Source organism: Schistocerca serialis, chromosome 1 (genome assembly GCF_023864345.2).
Source record: "Schistocerca serialis cubense isolate TAMUIC-IGC-003099 chromosome 1, iqSchSeri2.2, whole genome shotgun sequence".
Lineage (NCBI taxonomy): Eukaryota > Metazoa > Arthropoda > Insecta > Orthoptera > Acrididae > Schistocerca > Schistocerca serialis.
The window spans coordinates 1,057,536,481-1,057,556,405 of record NC_064638.1 but is presented as its reverse complement, the minus strand read 5'-3'; the positions used below and the strand labels follow the sequence as shown (position 1 = coordinate 1,057,556,405).

General features: G+C 44.3%; 1 protein-coding gene across 1 annotated transcript in view; it reads right to left on the bottom strand.

Moving 5' to 3' along the window:
* LOC126415487 (phospholipase B1, membrane-associated-like) overlaps nt 1–19,925 on the bottom strand; it is a 139,823-nt gene that overhangs the window by 89,559 nt on the left and 30,339 nt on the right. Inside the window, exon 2 of the mRNA XM_050083433.1 lies at nt 10,407–10,614. Within this exon, the coding sequence (XP_049939390.1) occupies nt 10,407–10,610 (204 nt within the window). The 5' untranslated portion in view covers nt 10,611–10,614. The remainder of the gene's footprint in view (nt 1–10,406; nt 10,615–19,925) is intronic.

The window sequence follows — 19,925 nt, the reverse complement described above, 5'->3', positions numbered from 1 at the left end:
AATGTAATACAATTCTGATCGGATATGCAAACAAAGGGATCGGAATGAGATAACGACTAATATGTATGCAGCACCCCTAAAGTACTGTAAAGCGGTTTTTATCTTAGCTGACGGAAGTTACTAGGAAAACTAACATAGTCTACGCTTACTTATGTTAGTCTACGGTAGCGCACAGTAGTTTTACAGTAGTTCTTGCATCCAAGAAACGCCATCAGCTTGCTAGCTTCAGAAAAGCAAGAAGTCGTGAAGCTCTCTTCGGTAGGCAGCAAGCGCTGTAAAGTCAATTAGCTCCTATAATCCTGAAATTGGCGTCTGTCACATTATTTATTATACACTAAAAACGTCACAGTTGAATAGCTATAGATTATTTGGTGAATAGCTATAAATTATTTGGTGACTTCATAGAGGCATATCCCCCTTGTCAGTTCACCAGGTATTGGTCACACTACGAAAGAGTTCAGTGGTCGCGCCCAAGTGTTGTAGATGGTGTAGAGTTCGTCTCTTGCCATCTGGTCCTTCATAGCTGACCTAGTCTGTATGTGTCAGTCTGGTCTAAGGCACTAAGACGGACAACAGAATCGCAGGAAAGAGCTATAGTTTGGAAGCGTCCATCACCACATTTTCCGGATTTGTTAGTGTATCAAAGCGAACTACCCAGCGTGTCTACAGAGGAGGATGCACCGTTCGCAGTCGTGCAACAGCGTAGGGAACAGTGGGCCTAAAAAGATCCTAAGGCACGGGGATTGGAGATAAATGTCAGGGTTTCTACCCCTGACAGGACTTTATGCGATCAGTGAAGCAGGTCGATCTCAACCACTTTCCGAGGGAAGATTGCGGATGGAACTGCATTCATCAAGAGCACGATAAAATATTGTTCAGATTGTTCTGTACAGAGTCAGATTGGTATCGATAACTGCATGTGGTTGTTCTATAAGTCAGTCAGTATCAAAGCCTTTATTGTTGAAAAGTTATCAGTCACAGATGCTAGGTCAAACTTCCTATTATTTTGAGCCTTATTACATTCGGAGTAGTCTGTACCTTCACAGTCTGTGCCTTTATAGTATCGTACAGGCACGTTTAATATTCACACAGCCATATTGTGTTCATTTCCCAGTATCCAGGCTACAAAGCTTAAAGGTTACTCGGAATCACAATTAGAACCTTAATTCTACGTTCGGAGTATTATGCTGCAAAATTATGTAATAAGAGTGTTAGTGTTGTTAAATAACTAGAAGTTTAAGCATAAATTTTGAGGTTTCAACTGTACCTCATCCAATTCCATGAGTTACGTCATTAGGTATTATTCCGATATATTCATGTAATCACTATTATTGCGATATATTCATATACTCACCTCCGGTAATCTTGGCGAATAAATGCAGGCCAGTATAAAAACAAAGAAAAGTAGTACTTCTCAAAGCCCCATGTGCAAATTTATTTCTATTGACATCTCCGGACAAATTAGCTATTCATCAGTCACGATTGAGTCCACTGAACACGCATCCTATGTAGAAATGGTCATAAAACACTAAAAAGAGTGATTCACTGGGTTTCACTTTATATACCGGTCGTAGCTTGTACAGCATGCTCTATAACAGTTTTCTGCGAATCTCCCTTGCCATCGTTACCGACAACTTGCGTATGGTTCCGTAGTAAAGTTGCACACATATTCGACCTATACTGTCTACACTTAACCATGAAGAGCGCCCTTTCCCTAGACGACAAATCCGTTCTATGTGTGAAATCACTTTATAGGTTGTCATAGGTTTACATGTATGTATAACTGAGTGTAACTCAACTCTCTTTACAGACTTTGAGAATACGTTACTTAAATCAAAACAACATAAATTCTGACAAGGGCTGTAAAACGCATGTCTTAAGAGCTATGAACAATTTTTCATCTTCGATGCTGTCAAACACATCTACTACAAGTTCTTTGTTTTCCATATTTCTGGAGGAGGGAATGTGGATCAAAACATAAAAAAGTATCCGGTAAACACGTGCCCTAAAGTCCATACTCTAAGAGACATTAGTTCTCTCTCATCTTCCCTACTGTAAAACACATCTCTTCTATGGAACAAGTGCTCCTACCTCTTAACGTATGCCTTTTAGGGCCCATGTTTGCTGGACGTGTTTTTTATTATTTTGGTCCGTATTATCTTCCCCCAAAATGTGGAAAACAAAGAGCTCGTAGCAGAAGAGATGTATTTCGCAGTACGTACCTAAGATGAACAAGTGCTCACATCCTATGAGGTATGCATTTTAGAGAGCATGTTTACTAGACTTTTTTTCTTTTTTTCGTGTAAGGCAGCAGTCGTCTAAATCTATAAAGGGTATTTAGCTACACACAAACACACTGCAACAATAATTCTCTAATGTACGTGCAAAACTGTGAACATTGGGCTGCATAACTCCTCATTGACAGAAGTGAATCGTAGTAAAATTCATATATTTTCCAGCATCACGAAAATACGTTTGAACACGTCGTACGGTGACCTATTGCAGTCATTCAAAAATCCGAGGCTATTTGCGAATTGTTTATTAGAACTCTGTCATGTGTTCCGAAGTAGTATGGCGAATGATTTACCGGCTTCTCTCCTGTCTGAGAATAACGTGAGGTACAGCATCCGGAATAGGATTCATGTATACACTACCTGTAAGACGACTTTGTAAAAGATGTATCTACATTATCAGCAGAACCGCCCTGCAAATTAATCCTAACCATTGGCAGAAATCTGGCTTGAGTGACTGATTCTTGTCTGCCCACATTCGTCGGCTGAATCATTTGTAATGTGCCTGGACGAAACAAACAACGAATCAGCAGCTGGCGCCCCCACAGGTAGTGATTTACGTGTTGTGGGTTGCGGCTACGCACGAAAGCCTGTACAAATAGAACCTGATATGGATACCCAAGTTACTCTTTTAATATCGTCCATGCGGTACTTTGGCTGACTGATGTCTTGTACCGCTACGGGGCGAGGTGGTTCAAATGGTTCAAATGGTTCTGAGAACTATGGGATTCAACTTCTGAGGCCATCAGTCCCCTAGAACTTAGAACTACTTAAATCTAACTAACCTAAGGACATCACACATCCAAGCCCGAGGCAGGATTCGAACCTGCTACCGTAGCGGTCGCGCGGTTCCAGACTGTAGCGAGCGAGGTGCCGTTCTGTAAGACACTGGACTAAGTTTTCCGTCGTCATCCTTAACACTTAAGGGAAAACCCAGGATGGTTCCTTTGAAAAGAATGCAGTAGGATTTTCTCCCCCAATCATTTGTGCTCGTCTTGAATGAACTCGTCGATGATGCATAGTTAAACTCCAGTCCTAGATGGATGGCAACAAACTACTGAATTCGCTTCTCAAAGGCAGTGGCACAGCCGACTTATGGACTACTTGGAGCCACTATTTATCGTGTTACACAAGCCTTCCATCGCAAGTTGCCTGAAATCACTGAATTCGCGATTGTTTGGCTGCTGTCGGCCTGGAAAAGATTTTCGATACATCTATGGCGCCATGCGTCCATTGCTGTCAGCACGACCCTACACGTAAGTAACATCTGCATGATCGCGTAACTTTTACCTCACCGTACTCACACGTATCTGCACTTTGACGCTGCACTGGCTGAGTTCACTCAAGTTCATTGAGCATATTGCGGGCGGCTGTCAAAACAGTGTTGTCAAAACATATTTGCATAAGACTCTTCGTCATTTGATTATAAACCAAACAGGAACAATGGACAATTACACAGACAACTGAAAGAGTACACTCCTTAATACACACCAGAAAAACCACTAGCCGTGATTTTCGACTGGAATACTCTCCTTCAAATTCTGAAGGTGGCAGGGGGAAAATACAGGGGGCGAAAGGCTTTTTACAATTTCTACAGAAACCAGATGGCAGTTATAAAAGTCGAAAGGAAAGCAGTGGTTAGGAAGGGAGTGAGAAAGGGTTGTAGCCTCTCCCCGATGTTATTCAATCTGTATATTGAGCATGCAGTAAAGGAAACAACAGAAAAACTCGGAGTAGGTATTAAAATCCATGGAGAAGAAATAAAAACTTTAAGGTTCGCTGACGACATTGTAATTCTGTCAGAGACAGCAAAGGACTTGGAAGAGCAGGTGAACGGAATGGACAGTGTCTTGAAAGGAGGATATAAGATGAACATCAACAAAAGCAAAACGAGGATAATGGAATGTAGTCGAGTTAACGCGGGTGATGCTGAGGGAATTAGATTAGGAAATCAGGCCGGCCGGTGTGGCCGTGCGGTTCTAAGCGCGTCAGTTTGGAACCGCGTGACCGCTACGGTCGCAGGTTCGAATCCTGCCTCGGGCATGGATGTGTGTGATGTCCTTAGGTTAGTTAGATTTAAGTAGTTCTAAGTTCTAGGGGCCTGATGACCTCAGTAGTTAAGTCCCATAGTGCTCAGAGACAATAACAATAGGAAATCAGACACTTAAAGTAGTAAAGGAGTTTTGCTATTTGGGAAGCAAAATAACTGATGATGGTCGAAGTAGAGATGAGGTATAATGTAGACTGGCAATGGCAAGGAAAGCGCTTCTGAAGAAGAGAAATTTGTTAACATTGAGTATAGATTTAAGTGTCAGGAAGTCATTTCTGAAAGTATTTGTATGTGGCGTAGCCATGTATGGAAGTGAAACATGGACAATAAATAGTTTGGACAAGAAGAGAATAGAAGCTTTCGAAATGTGGTGCTACAGAAGAATGCTGAAGATTAGATGGGTAGATCACATAACTAATGAGGAGGTATTGAATAGAATTGGGGAGAAGAGAAGTTTGTGGCACAACTTGACTAAAAGAAGGGATCGGTTGATAGGATATGTTCTGAGGCATCAAGGGTTCACTAATTTAGCATTGTAGGGTAGCGTGGAGGGTAAAAATCGTAGAGGGAGACCAAGAGATGAATACACTAAGCAGATTCAGAAGGGTGTAGGCTGCACTACGTACTGGGAGATGAACCAGCTTGCACAGGATAGAGCAGCATGGAGAGCTGCATCAAACCAGTCTGAGGACTGAAGACCACAACAACAACAACATGTATGAAACAGCTTCAAGTTTCTGGTTACTTCACAAATGAATGAATGTGTTAAATATTTCACATTAAGCATGTAAGCGAGAAAAAGATTAGAAAATGTTTGAAATTTTGTTTAAAGTTTGTTATAAGTCGCGAAGTGCTCTCATGATCACCTTTCGATGAATATAGGCTTGGTAACTGGCGCTCCATTTAAGAAAAGCTAGTTTATCACGCGTTTCAATGTTTATGACGGCCTATCTCTTGAACTACATGTCGTACAATGATGTAATTTGCACGTACGTTCGGTGGTACATGTGGTACATGTGAAGACTGTCTGCAAGGAGTGCTGCAAACAGAGTTAGCAGTAAATGATAACGTGATGCTCGATGCCGAAGATTTACTGTAGGAACAGCTAAAATGCAGGAGGCAATAATTTTTTTTTCCTTTCATCATTTGGAGAAGGGGTTGGTAGGGGGTGGGGGGATGGGCGGTCAGCGAGGGAAAGTTTCGTAAAGGATTGACATTATGTGTAAAGTTTGATGAAAGTCGCTAAGCCCGCATCTGGTGGTCGTGCGGTAGCGTTCTCGCTTCCCACGCCCGGGTTCCCGGGTTCGATTCCCGGCGGGGTCAGGGATTTTTTATGCCTCGTGATGGCTGGGTATTGTGTTTTGTCCTTAGGTTAGTTGGGTTTAAGTAGTTCTAAGTTCTAGGGGACAGATGACCATAGATGTTAAGTCCCATAGTGCTCGGAGCCATTTTTTTTGAAGTCGCTAAGTGCTTTCATCCTCAAGTACTGGGTGAATATAGCCTGGGTAATTTAAGCACCGTGAGTTTTGCTGCCTCAAAACGTGTACCCGAGTTCTGACTGTAATACTCGACGTATTGCGTTATGCTTTGAGGTACGATCATCCTTCTTAATGAGTACATTATGACAACATTTTAAAGTTTTAATTCCGGCCATTCACTATACACTGAGTGACAAAAGTCATGGGACAGCGATATGCACATATACAGAAGGCGAAAGTATCGCCTGCAGGAGGTATGAAAGGGCGTGCATGGGCAGAGTTGTAATTTGTACTCTGGTGATTCAAGTGAAAAGGCTTCCCACGTGATTATGACAGCACGACGGGAATTAATAAACTGTGAACGCGGAATGGTAGTGCAGTTAGACGCATGGAACATTCCATTTATTAAATCGTTTTGGGAATTGAGTATTTCGAGATCCACAGTGTCAAGAGTGTGCCGAGAATACCAAATTTCAGGCATTACGTCACGCCACGGACAACACAGTGGCCGACGGCCCTCACTTAGCCAACGAGAGCTGCGGTGTTGAAGTCGAGTTGTCAGCGTTAATAGATAAGCAACACTGCGTGAACCGCAGAAATCAATGTGGGACGTATGACGAACGTATCCCTTAGGACACTGCGGCGAAATTTGGCTTTAATGGGCTGTGGCAGCAGACGATCGACGAGAGTGCCTTTGCTAACAGCACGGCATCGCCTGCAGCGCCTCTCCTGAGCACGTGCCCACATCAGTTGGACCCTGCACGAGTGTAAAACCGTGGTCTGGTTAGATGAGTCCCGATTTTAGCTGGTAAGAGCTTATGGTAGAGTTCGAGTGTGACACAGACTCTCGAAGACATGGACGCAAGTTGTGAAAAAGGCACTGTGCAAGCTGATGATGCCTCCATAGTGGTGTGGGCTGTGTTTATGTGGAATGGACTGTGTCCTCTGGTCCAACTGAACCGATCATTGACTGAAAGGGGTGTGGTAGGGTACTTGCCCGCAAACAACGATGGAATTTTTACAGATGACAATGCGCCATGTCAGTGGGCCACAGTTGTTCGCGATTGGTTTGAAGAACATTCTGGACGATTCGAGGGAATGGTTTGGTCACCCAAGTCACCCGAGATGAACTCCAACGAACAGCTATGGTACATAATCGAGAGTTCAGTTCCTGCGCTGTAACACTTTCTCAATTATGAAAGGCTGTAGACGCAGCACGGCTCAGTATTTCTGCAGGGGACCTCCAACGACTTGTTCAGTCCATGCCAAATCGAGCTACTGCACTACGCTGGAAAAAAGGAGGTCCGACACGATATAAGGATGTATCCCATGACTTTCGTCACCTCATTTTATGAAGTACTGAAAATCTAGTTTTTGTACCTCTGGAAGCCGATACATAGTGCGTCGAGCACCGGGCTATCGCTTAAATAATTCAGGTAATAATATCATCCGCTTTCAGTAATATTTTTGCATAGCATCGGGAAAGCAGACTTTCGCAGGTGCCCATTCTTTAGTGACCAGACCACTCATTTGTGCTGCATGCAGTTAAGACAGTGGCGGATACTCATATAAAACTTCGACTTCAGAGGAGTACCCATTACAAGTAGCTGCGTAAACTCCGTCTGTTATCACCTCGTTGTCTACTGGAAATTGTACCTCAATCTTCTTTCCTTTTCCCACTATTGGACTCATGTCACAATACAAGCATATTCACTGCCTCTCAGTGAATTCCTGTAACAATGGCGTAAGTAGTTATTGCTAATGCAATGCAGAAGAAAATGTTCTACATCCTCAATCAGTGGATCATGAATGCTATTTTGAAAAACAACAACCAACAATCATTACGTTTAGAAGTGTGGAGAGACATATCCATGAAAATGGCCACTGGCAATGACATGGTCTGTTATTCATCCAGTGACGTACGGCTGTGTTGGCCACTGCTTGACATAGCTCGAACGCCATCACACTGCCGTCTAATACAGGATTTACCGCTGGTATATAGATAAATCACACCACCTACAAGCTCGAGGAGATCCACTGTCAAGATTTTGACGCGAAAGTAGTTTTCTGTAGATGAACCTCACACGATGTCAACTATAGTACAGTCTGCTTACCGCATACCCTATTTTCTGATGATTAGTGGTTTCACAATATCAAATTTGTTGCATCCCATGATGCATTACTGCAGTGATAAATCAATAAATAAATAACAAGAGATCAAGAGTGTTTCCACAACTGTTTACTATGCGTGTGGCCTTATGAACTAACTGCTCGAAATTATTTTCAGAGAATGCGTTTAGCATAATTTCGGATGATGTTTTATGCATACCTCCAGAATTAAACATGTATTTTCGCCAACATATCGAGGGTAAACTAAAGTCATCACCAACTATAATTCTATAGGCAGGGTACAGTTTTGAAATTAAATTCAAATTTTCTTTGAACCTTTCAGCGACAGTATCATCTCAACGGAGAGGTCGGTAAAAGGATCCAATTATTATTTTATTCCGGCTGCCAAGAATGACCTCTGCCCATATTAACACACAGGAACTATCTATTTCAGTTTCGCAATAGGCCAAACTACTTCCAACAGCAGCCGGCCGCGGTGGCTGTGCGGTTCTAGGCGCTCCAGTCCGGAGCCGCGCTGCTGCTACGGTCGCAGGTTCGAATCCTGCCTCGGGCATGGGTGTGTGTGATGTCCTTGGGTTAGTTAGGTTTAAGTAGTTCTAAGTTCTACGGGACTGATGACCACAGCAGTTGAGTGCCATAGTGCTCAGAGCCATTTGAACCATACTTCCAACAGCAACAAAAACGCCACCGCCAACTATGTTTAGCCTATCCTTTCGCAAAAATTTCGGCTGAGCTTCTATCCGGCTTTAGCCGGCTTTCAATGCCTATAACGATTTGAGGATCAATGCTTTCTATTATCGCTTGAAGCCCTGGTACTTTCCCAACACAGCTACGACAATTTACAACTGTTATATCGATGGTTCCTGTATCTACGTTCTTCCTGCGTTCGGCCTTTACCCTTTGTGACTGAAGCCCTTTTTTGTTTTCCCTAGACCCTCTATCCAAAAAACCGACAGTCCACGCCACACAGCCCCTTCTACCTGAATAGCCGCCTCCTGCGTATAGCGGACTCCTGACCTATTCAACAGAACCTTAAACCCAACCACCCTATGGCGCAAGTCGATGAATCTACAGCGTACCCAGTCGCAGAACCGTCTGAGCCTCTGATTCAGCCCATTCACTCTGCTCTGTACCAGAGGTCCGCAATTGGTCCTGTCGGCTATGCTGCAAATGGTGAGGGCTGGTTTCATCTCGCAAGCAAGATTGGCAGCCTTTGCCACTTCTCTCAACCGCTCAATCCAGAGAGAATCTCTTCCAATCCAAAGTGACACACATCACTGATAACGACGTGAGCCACCATCTGCAGTTGGCTGCACCCTGTGCTCTTCGTGGCATCCGGAAGGACCCGTTTCTTGTCTGGAATGACTCCACCCGTTATGCACGTGGAATGCACATTGGCTTTCTGCATCTACATCTACATACATACTCCGCAATCCACCATACGGCGAGTGGCGGAGGGTACCTCGTACCACAACTAGCATCTTCTCTTCCTGTCCCACTCCCAAACAGAACGAGGGAAAAATGACTACCTATATATGCCTCTGTACGAGCCCTAATCTCTCTTATGTTATCTTTGTGGCCTTTCCGCGAAATATAAGTTAGCGGCAGTAAAATTGTACTGCAGTCAGCCTCAAATGTTGGTTCTTTAAATTTCCTCAGTAGCGATTCACGAAAAGAACGCCTCGTTTCCTCCTGAGACTCCCACCCGAGTTCCTGAAGCATTTCCGTAACACTCGCGTGATGATCAAACCTACCAGTAATAAATCTAGCAGCCCGCCTCTCAATTGCTTCTATGTCCTCCCTCAATCCTACCTGATACGGATCCCAAACGCTGGAGCAGTACTCAAGAATAGGTCGTATTAGTGTTTTATAAGCGGTCTCCTTTACAGATTAACCACATCCTCCCAAAACTCTACCAATGAACCGAAGACGACTTTCTTCACCTTCTTGGCAGCCATGTCCCTATGGGCTCCTTAAGGCGCTTAACATTGGAGCTCCCATCTACCAAAAATCCGACCCTTTTTGACTTCCTGTATCTTGCAGGCTGAGAGATTTCCTCTGAAACAGAACTGGCTGAGCGACAGTGTCGGCTACAGACAGCACCTGGAACCTCATTGTCAGATAACCCGAGAAGCCTTACGTGCAGCCCCCTGGGTAGCCTTTCACTGCCTGTCACGCCCTGAGGCGACCTCCCACTCTACCACGGGTGAGGAGTCAACCTCAGTGCGAGCAGTAACTAGGCTGGCCACCGGTGAGGACCGATCGGAGGGCTCGGACGTGCTGGACGTCCGCTGGATCCCCACGGCCGCCCCACAACAGCGATGCCCATCCACTGCAGCTTCCAGCTGTGTAAGCGACGCCATCACAGCCTTGACCTGCGCTTTTTAAGAACCGCAAAGCATCGTCCTTTGGTTGGCGTGAAGTGCTGGCACGAACAGAAACCGCATGGCTACTCACGTTGAGCTTCTGCGCGTCGCGCAGCCCGGCGAGCCGGTTGCGTGGTGCCACCGCCTTGGCGACCGCCTCCCGCAACGCCTCGTAGTAGCCGAGCAGCGCTCTGGGGGAAGACGGCAGCCGCAGCAGCCGCTGCCGCCGGCTCTGCGCGTGCGCAGCCACGGCCCAGCAGCACAGCACCAGCGCCGCACCCTCCGCCACACGCATCCTCCTGTAACCGCAACGCCACTGTCACCTACCTCCTGCCATCAAGTGGATTATATGCGCTCATGCGGGGGAGTATATCTCTCTATGGTATTAAAAGATCGAGCTCTTACACTGACGTGACAGGTCGTATGATAGTGATACGTATACATACAAATGATGGTAGTATCGCATATACAGGGTGTTGCAAAAAGGTACGGCCAAACTTTCAGGAAACATTCCTCACACACAAATAAAGAAAAGATGTTATGTGGACATGTGTCCGGAAACGCTTAATTTCCATGTTAGAGCTCATTTTAGTTTCATCAGTATGTACTGTACTTCCTCGATTCACCGCCAGTTGGCCCAATTGAAGGAAGGTAATGTTGACTTCGGTGCTTGTGTTGACATGCGACTCATTGCTCTACAGTACTAGCATCAAGCACATCAGTACGTAGCATCAACAGGTTAGTGTTCATCACGAACGTGGTTTTGCAGTCAGTGCAATGTTTACAAATGCGGAGTTGGCAGAGGCCCATTTGATGTATGGATTAGTACGGGGCAATAGCCGTGGCGCGGTACGTTTGTATCGAGACAGATTTCCAGAACGAAGGTGTTCAAAATGGTTCAAATGGCTCTGAGCACTATGGGACTTAACATCTATGGTCATCAGTCCCCTAGAACTTAGAACTACTTAAACCTAACTAAACCAAAGACATCACACAACACCCAGCCATCACGAGGCAGAGAAAATCCCTGACCCCGCCGGGAATCGAACCCGGGAACCCGGGCGTGGGAAGCGAGAACGCTACCGCACGACCACGAGATGCGGGCAGAACGAAGGTGTCCCGACAGGAAGACGTTCGAAGCAATTGATCGGCGTCTTAAGGAGCACGGAACATTCCAGCCTATGACTCGCAACTGGGGAAGACCTAGAACGACGAGGACACCTGCAATGGACGATGCAACTCTTCGTGTAGTCAGCGTCAGAGAAGTTGCTGCTGTACAAGGTAACGTTGACCACGTCACTGTATGGAGAGTGCTACGGGAGAACCAGTTATTTCCGTACCATGTACGGCGTGTGCAGGCACTATCAGCAGCTGATTGGCCTCCACGGGTACACTTCTGCGAATGGTTCATCCAACAATGTGTCAATCCTCATTTCAGTGCAAATGTTCTCTTTACGGATGAGGCTTCATTTCAACGTGATCAAATTGTAAATTTGCACAATCAACATGAATGGGCTGACGAGAATCCGCACGCAATTGTGCAATCACGATTTTCTCTGAACGTTTGGGCGGGCATTGTTGGTGATGTCTTGATTGGGCCCCACGTTCTTCCACCTACGCTCAATAGAGCACGTTATCATGATTTCATACGGGATACTCTACCTGTGCTGCTAGAACATGTGCCTTTACAAGTACGATACAACATGTGGTTCATGCACGATGGAGCTCCTGCACATTTCAGTCGAAGTGTTCGTACGCTTCTCAACAACAGATTCGGTGACCGATGGATTGGTAGAGGCGGACCAATTCCATGGCCTCCACGCTCTCCTGACCTCAACCCTCTTGACTTTCATATATGGGGGCATTTGAAAGCTCTTGTCTACGCAACCACGGTACCAAATGTAGAGACTCTTCGTGCTCGTATTGTGGACGGCTGTGATACAATTCGCCATTCTCCAGGGCTGCATCAGAGCATCAGGGATTCCATGCGACGGAGGGTGGATGCATGTATCCTCGCTAACGGAGGACATTTTGAACGTTTCCTGGAACAAAGTGTTTGAAGTCACGCTGGTACGTTCTCTTGCTGTGTGTTTCCATTCCATGATTAATGTGATTGAAGAGAAGTAATAAAATGAGCTCTAACATGGAAAGTAAGCGTTTCCGGACACATGTCCACATAACATATTTTCTTTATTTGTGTGTGAGGAATGATTCCTTTTTGTAACACCCCGTAGAAAGTATAAAAGGGCAGTACATTGGCGCAGCTGTCATTTGTACTCGGGTCATTGTGGCCCAACGACGGGAATTAAGGGGACCAAACCCTATCTATATAACCCATGTTAATTTAGGCAGGTATTTGACCCATTTCTGAAAAAACTATTTGATGCAGGACCTTAATATTTTTACTGTATGTTACATGATGCTAATAGAGTCAACTCTACTAAAATCTACTTTATCCATTTTACAGTTTTTAAGAAGTACTTTTTCAAATTTATTAACAAAAAATATTAAGTTTTTCTGCAGAAAGAACCAGAAATCTACTCTGTAGGAATCAGCATGGGTTTCGAAAAAGACGGTCGTGTGAAACCCAGCTCGCGCTATTCGTCCACGAGACTCAGTGGGCCACAGACACGGGTTCGCAGGTAGATGCCGTGTTACTTGACTTCCGCAAGGCGTTCGATACAGTTCCCCACAGTCGTTTAATGAACAAAGTAAGAGCATATGGACTATCAGACCAATAGTGTGATTGGATTGAAGAGTTCCTAGATAACAGAACGCAGCATGCCATTCTCAATGGAGAGAAGTCTTCCGAAGTAAGAGTGATTTCAGGTGTGCCGCAGAGGAGTGTCATAGGACCGTTGCTATTCACAATATACATAAATGACCTTGTGGATGACATCGGAAGTTCATTGAGGCATTTTGCAGATGTTGCTGTGGCATATCGAGAGGTCGTAATATTGCAAAATTGTACTGAAATGCAGGAGGATCTGCAGCGAATTGACGCATGGTACAGGGAATGGCAATTGAATCTCAATGTAGACAAGTATAATGTGCTGCGAATACATAGAAAGAAAGATACCTTATCATTTAGCTAGAATATAGCAGGTCAGCAACTGGAAGCAGTTAATTCCATAAATTATCTGGGAGTACGCATTAGGAGTGATTTAAAATGGAATGATCATATAAAGTTGATCGTTGGTAAAGCAGATGTCAGACTGAGATTCATTGGAAGAATCCTAAGGAAATGCAATCCGAAAACAAAGGAAGTAGGTTACAGTACGCTTGTTCGCCCACTGCTTGAATACTGCTCAGCAGTAAGGGATCCGTACCAGATAGGGTTGATAGAAGAGATAGAGAAGATCCAATTGAGAGCATCGCGCTTCGTTGCAGGATCATTTAGTAATCGCGAAAGCGTTACGGAGATGATAGATAAACTCCAGTGGAAGACTCTGCAGGAGAGACATTCAGTCGCTCGGTACGAGCTTTTGTTGAAGTTTCGAGAAAATACCTTCACCGAAGAGTCAAGCAGTATATTGCTCCCTCCTACGTATATATCGCGACGAGACCATGAGGATAAAATCAGAGAAATTAGAGCCCACACAGAAGCATACCGACAATCCTTCTTTCCACGAACAATATGAGACTGGAATAGAAGGGAGAACCGATAGAGGTACTCAATGTACCCTCCGCCACACACCGTCAGGTGGCTTGCGGAGTATGGATGTAGATGTATAAAATATTTTTTGTGAACTTCCTAATGTGGAAATATTAATGAATGTAGTACCAGAGGTGGCTTGTTATGCATAGTCTCTGAAAATTTCATTCATTTATCTATGATGGTTTCTGATATAGTGGGGCATATGTGCTGAAAATTTTAGTTTGTGGGAAATTGACTTTAAAGAAAAAACTTTTGAAATTTGTTACTTACACTTAATTAAAACTGTCCTGCTGCCTATGATGAACCTTCTTTGGCCTCTAGCAGATCTTCCAGCTTCTTTTTCACCTTCCTGGATGTTTGTCTTGCTTTCTTGGCCATATTAGATGCAGACCTGTCTGCATCGGCTATCCTCATTTTATCGCAATGTTGCAGCACAGTGATAATATTTTCACCAGGATTAATTCCCAGCTTTTTCAGTACCCAACAATTTCCAATATTACCACAACTGAATGTAATAACAGCATCATGAACTACTAGTTTCATTGCATGCATGCCTACAAATACAGCTTCAGGAAGGCGGTTCCAGATTATGTTGTTGAAACATTCATTTGGGTTCTGTGTCTGCCCATGCAGACATTTCCTTAGAAGATCAGGATGAGCCAAGTTGCTGATAATTGGTTTAATTGCTGTAATAACAGCAGCAGGGAGAGAATGGTTCAAATGGCTCTGAGCACTATGGGACTCAACTGCTGAGGTCATTAGTCCCTTAGAACTTAGAACTAGTTAAACCTAACTAACCTAAGGACATCACAAATATCCATGCCCGAGGCAGGATTCGAACCTGCGACCGTAGCAGTCTTGCGGTTCCAGACTGCAGCGCCTTTAACCGCACAGTCACTTCGGCCGGCGGGAGAGAATGCTGGTAAGAATAAGATTCTCCAGTTGCCTGGGCCCTGTTGTATTTGCATCACGAATTTTCTCCTGATGGACACAATCCATGACATTGCATATCATCATTAGAGGACTTATGGAAGAATATGGCCCAACATATCTTTTCATTGCCTTCATATTTTCTTTATTTCTCCTAATTGCCTACTCATAGTATACCTGCAAGTTTTCTATAACAAGTACTCGCAATCACACTTGAACAAAACTCCCCTCTGCCAGGTACTTAAGTGTGATTTGCAGAGTATCCATGTAGATGTAGAACCGCGTGTTTGAAACCGTGTTGCCGGCCGTTGTGGCCGAGCAGGTCTAGACCCTACAGTCTGGAACCGCGCGACCGCTCCGGTCGCAGGTTCGAACCCTGCCTCGGGCATGGATGAGTGTGATGTCCTTAGGTTAGTTATGTTTAAGTAGTTCTAAGTTCTAAGGGACTGATGACCTCAGAAGTTAAGTCCCATAGTGCTCAGAGCCATTTGAACCATTTTTTTGAAACCGTGTTATTTACAAACATCAGAAACAAAAGAATATCGACCGTTGCATTCCAAGAATAGCCAATACACTCGGGACTAAAAAAAAAAATCCCTAACGTGCAATGTAGTGGATATAAAGATCTAAAATATATGCAGAAAAGTGGGTTGCAGAAAAGTGGGCGTGGCACATAAACACACGTGGTAGGAAAATGCTCTTTAAATGCTCGAAAAAAAATTTTTCCGCAAAATCCTTTTAAGAGTACTTAAGTAAAACCTTAATCTATCGAAATATGATGAACTAAAATCGATTTTTTTCGACCTGAACCACGGTGTGGTCCCCTTAACAGACTCTGAACGCAGAATGGTAACTAGAGCTACACACATGAAATACTCTATTTCGGAATTCGCTATGGAATTCAATATTGCGAGATCCACAGTGTCAAGAGTGTGCCGAGAATATCAAATTTGAGGCATTAGCTCTCACCACGGACAAAGCAGTGGCTGACGGCCTTCACTTAACGACTGAGAGCAGCAGCATTTGCGTAGAGTTGCCAGTGTTAACAGATAAGTAACACTGCGTGAAATAACCGCAGAAATCAATGTGGGACGTACGACCAACGTATGCGTTAAGACAGTGCGTCGAAATTTAGCGTTAACAGGCTATTGCACAGACGATCGATGCGAGTGTCCTTGCTAATCGTCTACAGTGCCTGTTCTGAGCTTGTGACGATATCGGTTGGACCCTAGACGACTGCAAAACTGTGGCCTGCTCAGATGAGTCCCGATTTCAGTTGGCAAGAGCAGATTGTAGGTTTCGAGTGTGGCACAGACCCGACGAAGCCAAGGACCCAAGTTGTCAATAAGGCACTGCGCAAACTGGTGGTCGCTCCATAATGTTGAGGGCTGTGTTTACATTCGTGGACTGCGTGCTCTGGATGTTCGGCTGCTTGCAGACCATTTGCAGCCATTCATGGATGTCATGTTCCAAAACAACTATCGAATTTTTATGGATGATAACGCACCATGTCACCAAGCCACAGTTGTTTGCGATTGATTTGAAGGATATTCTGGACAGCTAGAATGAATGGCTTGGCTACGCTGATCGAACATTTACGGGAGATAATCGAGAGACAGTGTGTGCACAAAATCCTACACCGGAAACTCTTTCGAATTTATGGATGGCTATAGAGGTAGAATGGCTCAGTTTCAGCTGGGGACTTCCAACGACTTGTTGAGTCCATGCCATGGAGTTGCTGCGCTGCTCTGGGCAAAAGGAGGTCCGACACGTATTAAAAAGGTATCCCATGACATTTGTCGCTTCGTTGTAAGTGCAATATCCACCGTGAGCAGGTTATTCAGTAGTACAGTAAAGAACAGATTGGAAAAGAACGCACAGATTGTTGTATCGCTGGGACAGTCTGGTTCTTCCACTGCGAAAAGCTGTGGACATAACATCTTTTGTCTACGCCAGCTGTATCAGTAAATGATCGCAAAAATTCAAGATCTGCGTTTGATGGTTGTTGATTTAGAAAAGGCCTATGATTCTGTGCCAAGGTGATTACTACGGATAGTACTAGGAAAAAAATTGTGAGTGGGTGGTTTATTAATAGAGTTGGTGAAAAGAATGTACGAGGGCTATTCGGAAAGTAAGGAACGATAGGTCGCGAAATGGAAACCACAGTGAAAACAAAACTGTTTTATTTGCAACGGTTAGCTACACCCTCCAGCTACTTCTCTACGCAGTCGCCGCTCGGACTTAGACATCTGTCGTTGTACCACGTTTTCATTTGACAGCCGCCAGTGCTTTTCGACAATTTTCTACACTGGACTGCAGGTTGTTGTCTATGTCAAAATATTGTCTTCGTAGCCAGCGGTTCATTTGAGCAGACGTGAACCTCCGGGGTAGCCAGTCACGGGCTGTATTGTGGGTGCTCAAACACTTCCCATCGAAAACGCTGCAGGAGCATCTTCATTGCCCCTGTAGAGTGCGGCCAAGAATTGTCATGTAGAACGAACCACATGACAGTTACGTGGATTGCATAGCTTCAGGCGAAATTTTTCGCCAGGCCCTAATACTTGGCAGGAGACGATAATTTCTAGCCATCTTTACGGTCTCACTGTGAGCTCAGAAAAGAGCGACATGATGTGATCGACGGGCGTACTAGACACAGTACGAAACGCATCTGTGCAAAGCTTCATCAGATTTTCATTGTATTTTCGATTTCGCTTCTACTAGTTTTTCCATTCGTCTGTAAAGAATTCATGTTAGTATTTTGCAGCTGTGGCTTATTAAACTGATTGTTCGGTAATTTTCACATCTGCATGGAATGAAGTCGAATTAAGTCGGGTGATGCTGAGGGAATTAGATTAGGAAATCAGACACTTAAAGTAGTAATGGAGTTTTGCTATTTGGGGAGCAAAATAACTGATGATGGTCGAAGTGGAGAGGATATAAAATGTAGACTGGCATTGGCAAGGAAAGCGTTTCTGAAGAAGACAAATTTGTTTACATCGAGTATAGATTTAAGTGTCTGGAAGTCATTTCTGAAAGTATTTGTATGGAGTGTAGCCATGTATGGAAGTGAAACATGGACGATAAATAGACGAGAATAGAAGCTTTTGAAATGTGGTGCTACAGAAGAATGCTGAAGATTAGATGGGTAGATCACATAACTAATGAGGAAGTATTGAATAGGATTGGGGAGAAGAGAAGTTTGTGGCACAACTTGACCAGAAGAAGGGATCGGTTGGAAGGACATGTTCTGAGGCATCAAGGGATCACCAATTTAGTATTGGAGGGCAGCGTAGAGGGTAAAAATCGTAGAAGGAGACCAAGAGATGAATACACTAAGCAGATTCAGAAGGATGTAGGTTGCAGTAGGTACTGGGAGATGAAGAAGCTTGCACAGGATAAAGTAGCATGGAGAGCTGCATCAAACCAGTCCCAGGACTGAAGACCACAACAACAACATTTCGATTTCGCGACCGATCGTTCCTTACTTTCCGAATGCCGGTTGGAGTGGCCATGCGGTTCTAGGCGCTATAGTCTGGAACTGCGCGACCGGTACGGTCGCAAGTTCGAATCCTGCCTCGGGCATGGATGTGTGTGATGTCCTTAGGTTAGTTAGGTTTAAGTAGTTCTAAGTTCTAGGGGACTGATGACCACAGAAGTTAAGTCTCATATTACTCAGAGCGATTTGAGCCATTACTTTCCGAATAACCCTCGTACAACCAATGCGAGGCAGTTCTGAAAGTTGTAAGACGTTGGAAAGTTTTAATCAAATAAAGAAATAATACAGTGATGTTATACGTCACCAAACTTATTTAATTTGTGTTTAGATGTCGATCTTGGTTACTGAAATAGACAGTGAGTATGTATGGGTGTGACAGTACAGCGTCTAAATTTACGTTCATTACTGTTTTCTGACATCAAATACTCATGCCACTTGATAAGGCTGATGCTGTGTATCAGATGAGAAAGTAAATGGATGCTTATAAACAATGAGAACCAACAGTGAATATGGATCAACCAGAATACCTTGTTGTTGGAAGTGAGAATTTGGATTTTGAGTCTGACAGAGTAAGAAATGTCGAAGAGTTTAAGTATCTGCTTTCAATAATCGTGCTTCAGTTGAAAGCGTTCTGACATGTGGCTCAGAGTGTTGGACACTGAACGAGAGACAAAGGGGGGGGAAATTGATGCTGTCGAAATGGACGGTTTACGGCGGAACGTGAAAGCGACGAGCTTTGTCGACTGAGGACTGAATATGTAAGAATGGAGAGGGACACTATGGAACCAGCCACAGATAGCACTGATACTCGTGCGCTGAGGTGGTATGGACCGATGGAAGAACAATGATGGCCGCAGTGTTTTGTGAACTGGTCTCCACCAGGGAGAAGAAGCCGAGGGAGGCCAGGTGAACGTGGTGGGAAACCACAGCCAGAGCCTTAGAAAAGAGAGAAGAAAATTGGCAGGACAGAATTTTGTGGCATCTGAGAGCAGGCTGCTGCTCATAAGTGGAAACGCCTGCTAAAGTAAAAGTAAGTATATTCCATTCCTAAAAGGCTATTCTGGAAAGTCCGCAAGATATGGGCTGAATACTGTAGCCTATATGAAGGTGTCTGTGCCATTTCACTCACTACAGAAATATCAAAAAGTATTTCCTTTCGAGCTCAAAAAGTTCGTAGAGACACTCTCCATACTTGACTATGGTGATTTCATCCTCAAGCACTTTCGTGCTGGAACTGGCAATGAATGCTTGTGTGCGATACGGTTGTCGACCATATCACACCAGCCGACGAGCAATTATCGTGGCTACGTGCTGATAATCATAGATACTATGTTTGCTCTATCGTCTTCTCAATCACTGCAGTCCCTCTTATTTAACTCTTACTTTACTGTCTGAACAGCACAGCAGAAACTGGAAATTTGTGGTAAGTTCTATGGGACCAAACTGCTGAGGCCGTCAGTCCCTAGGCTTACACACTACTTAATCTTACTTAAACTAACATACGCTATCGACAACACACACACCCA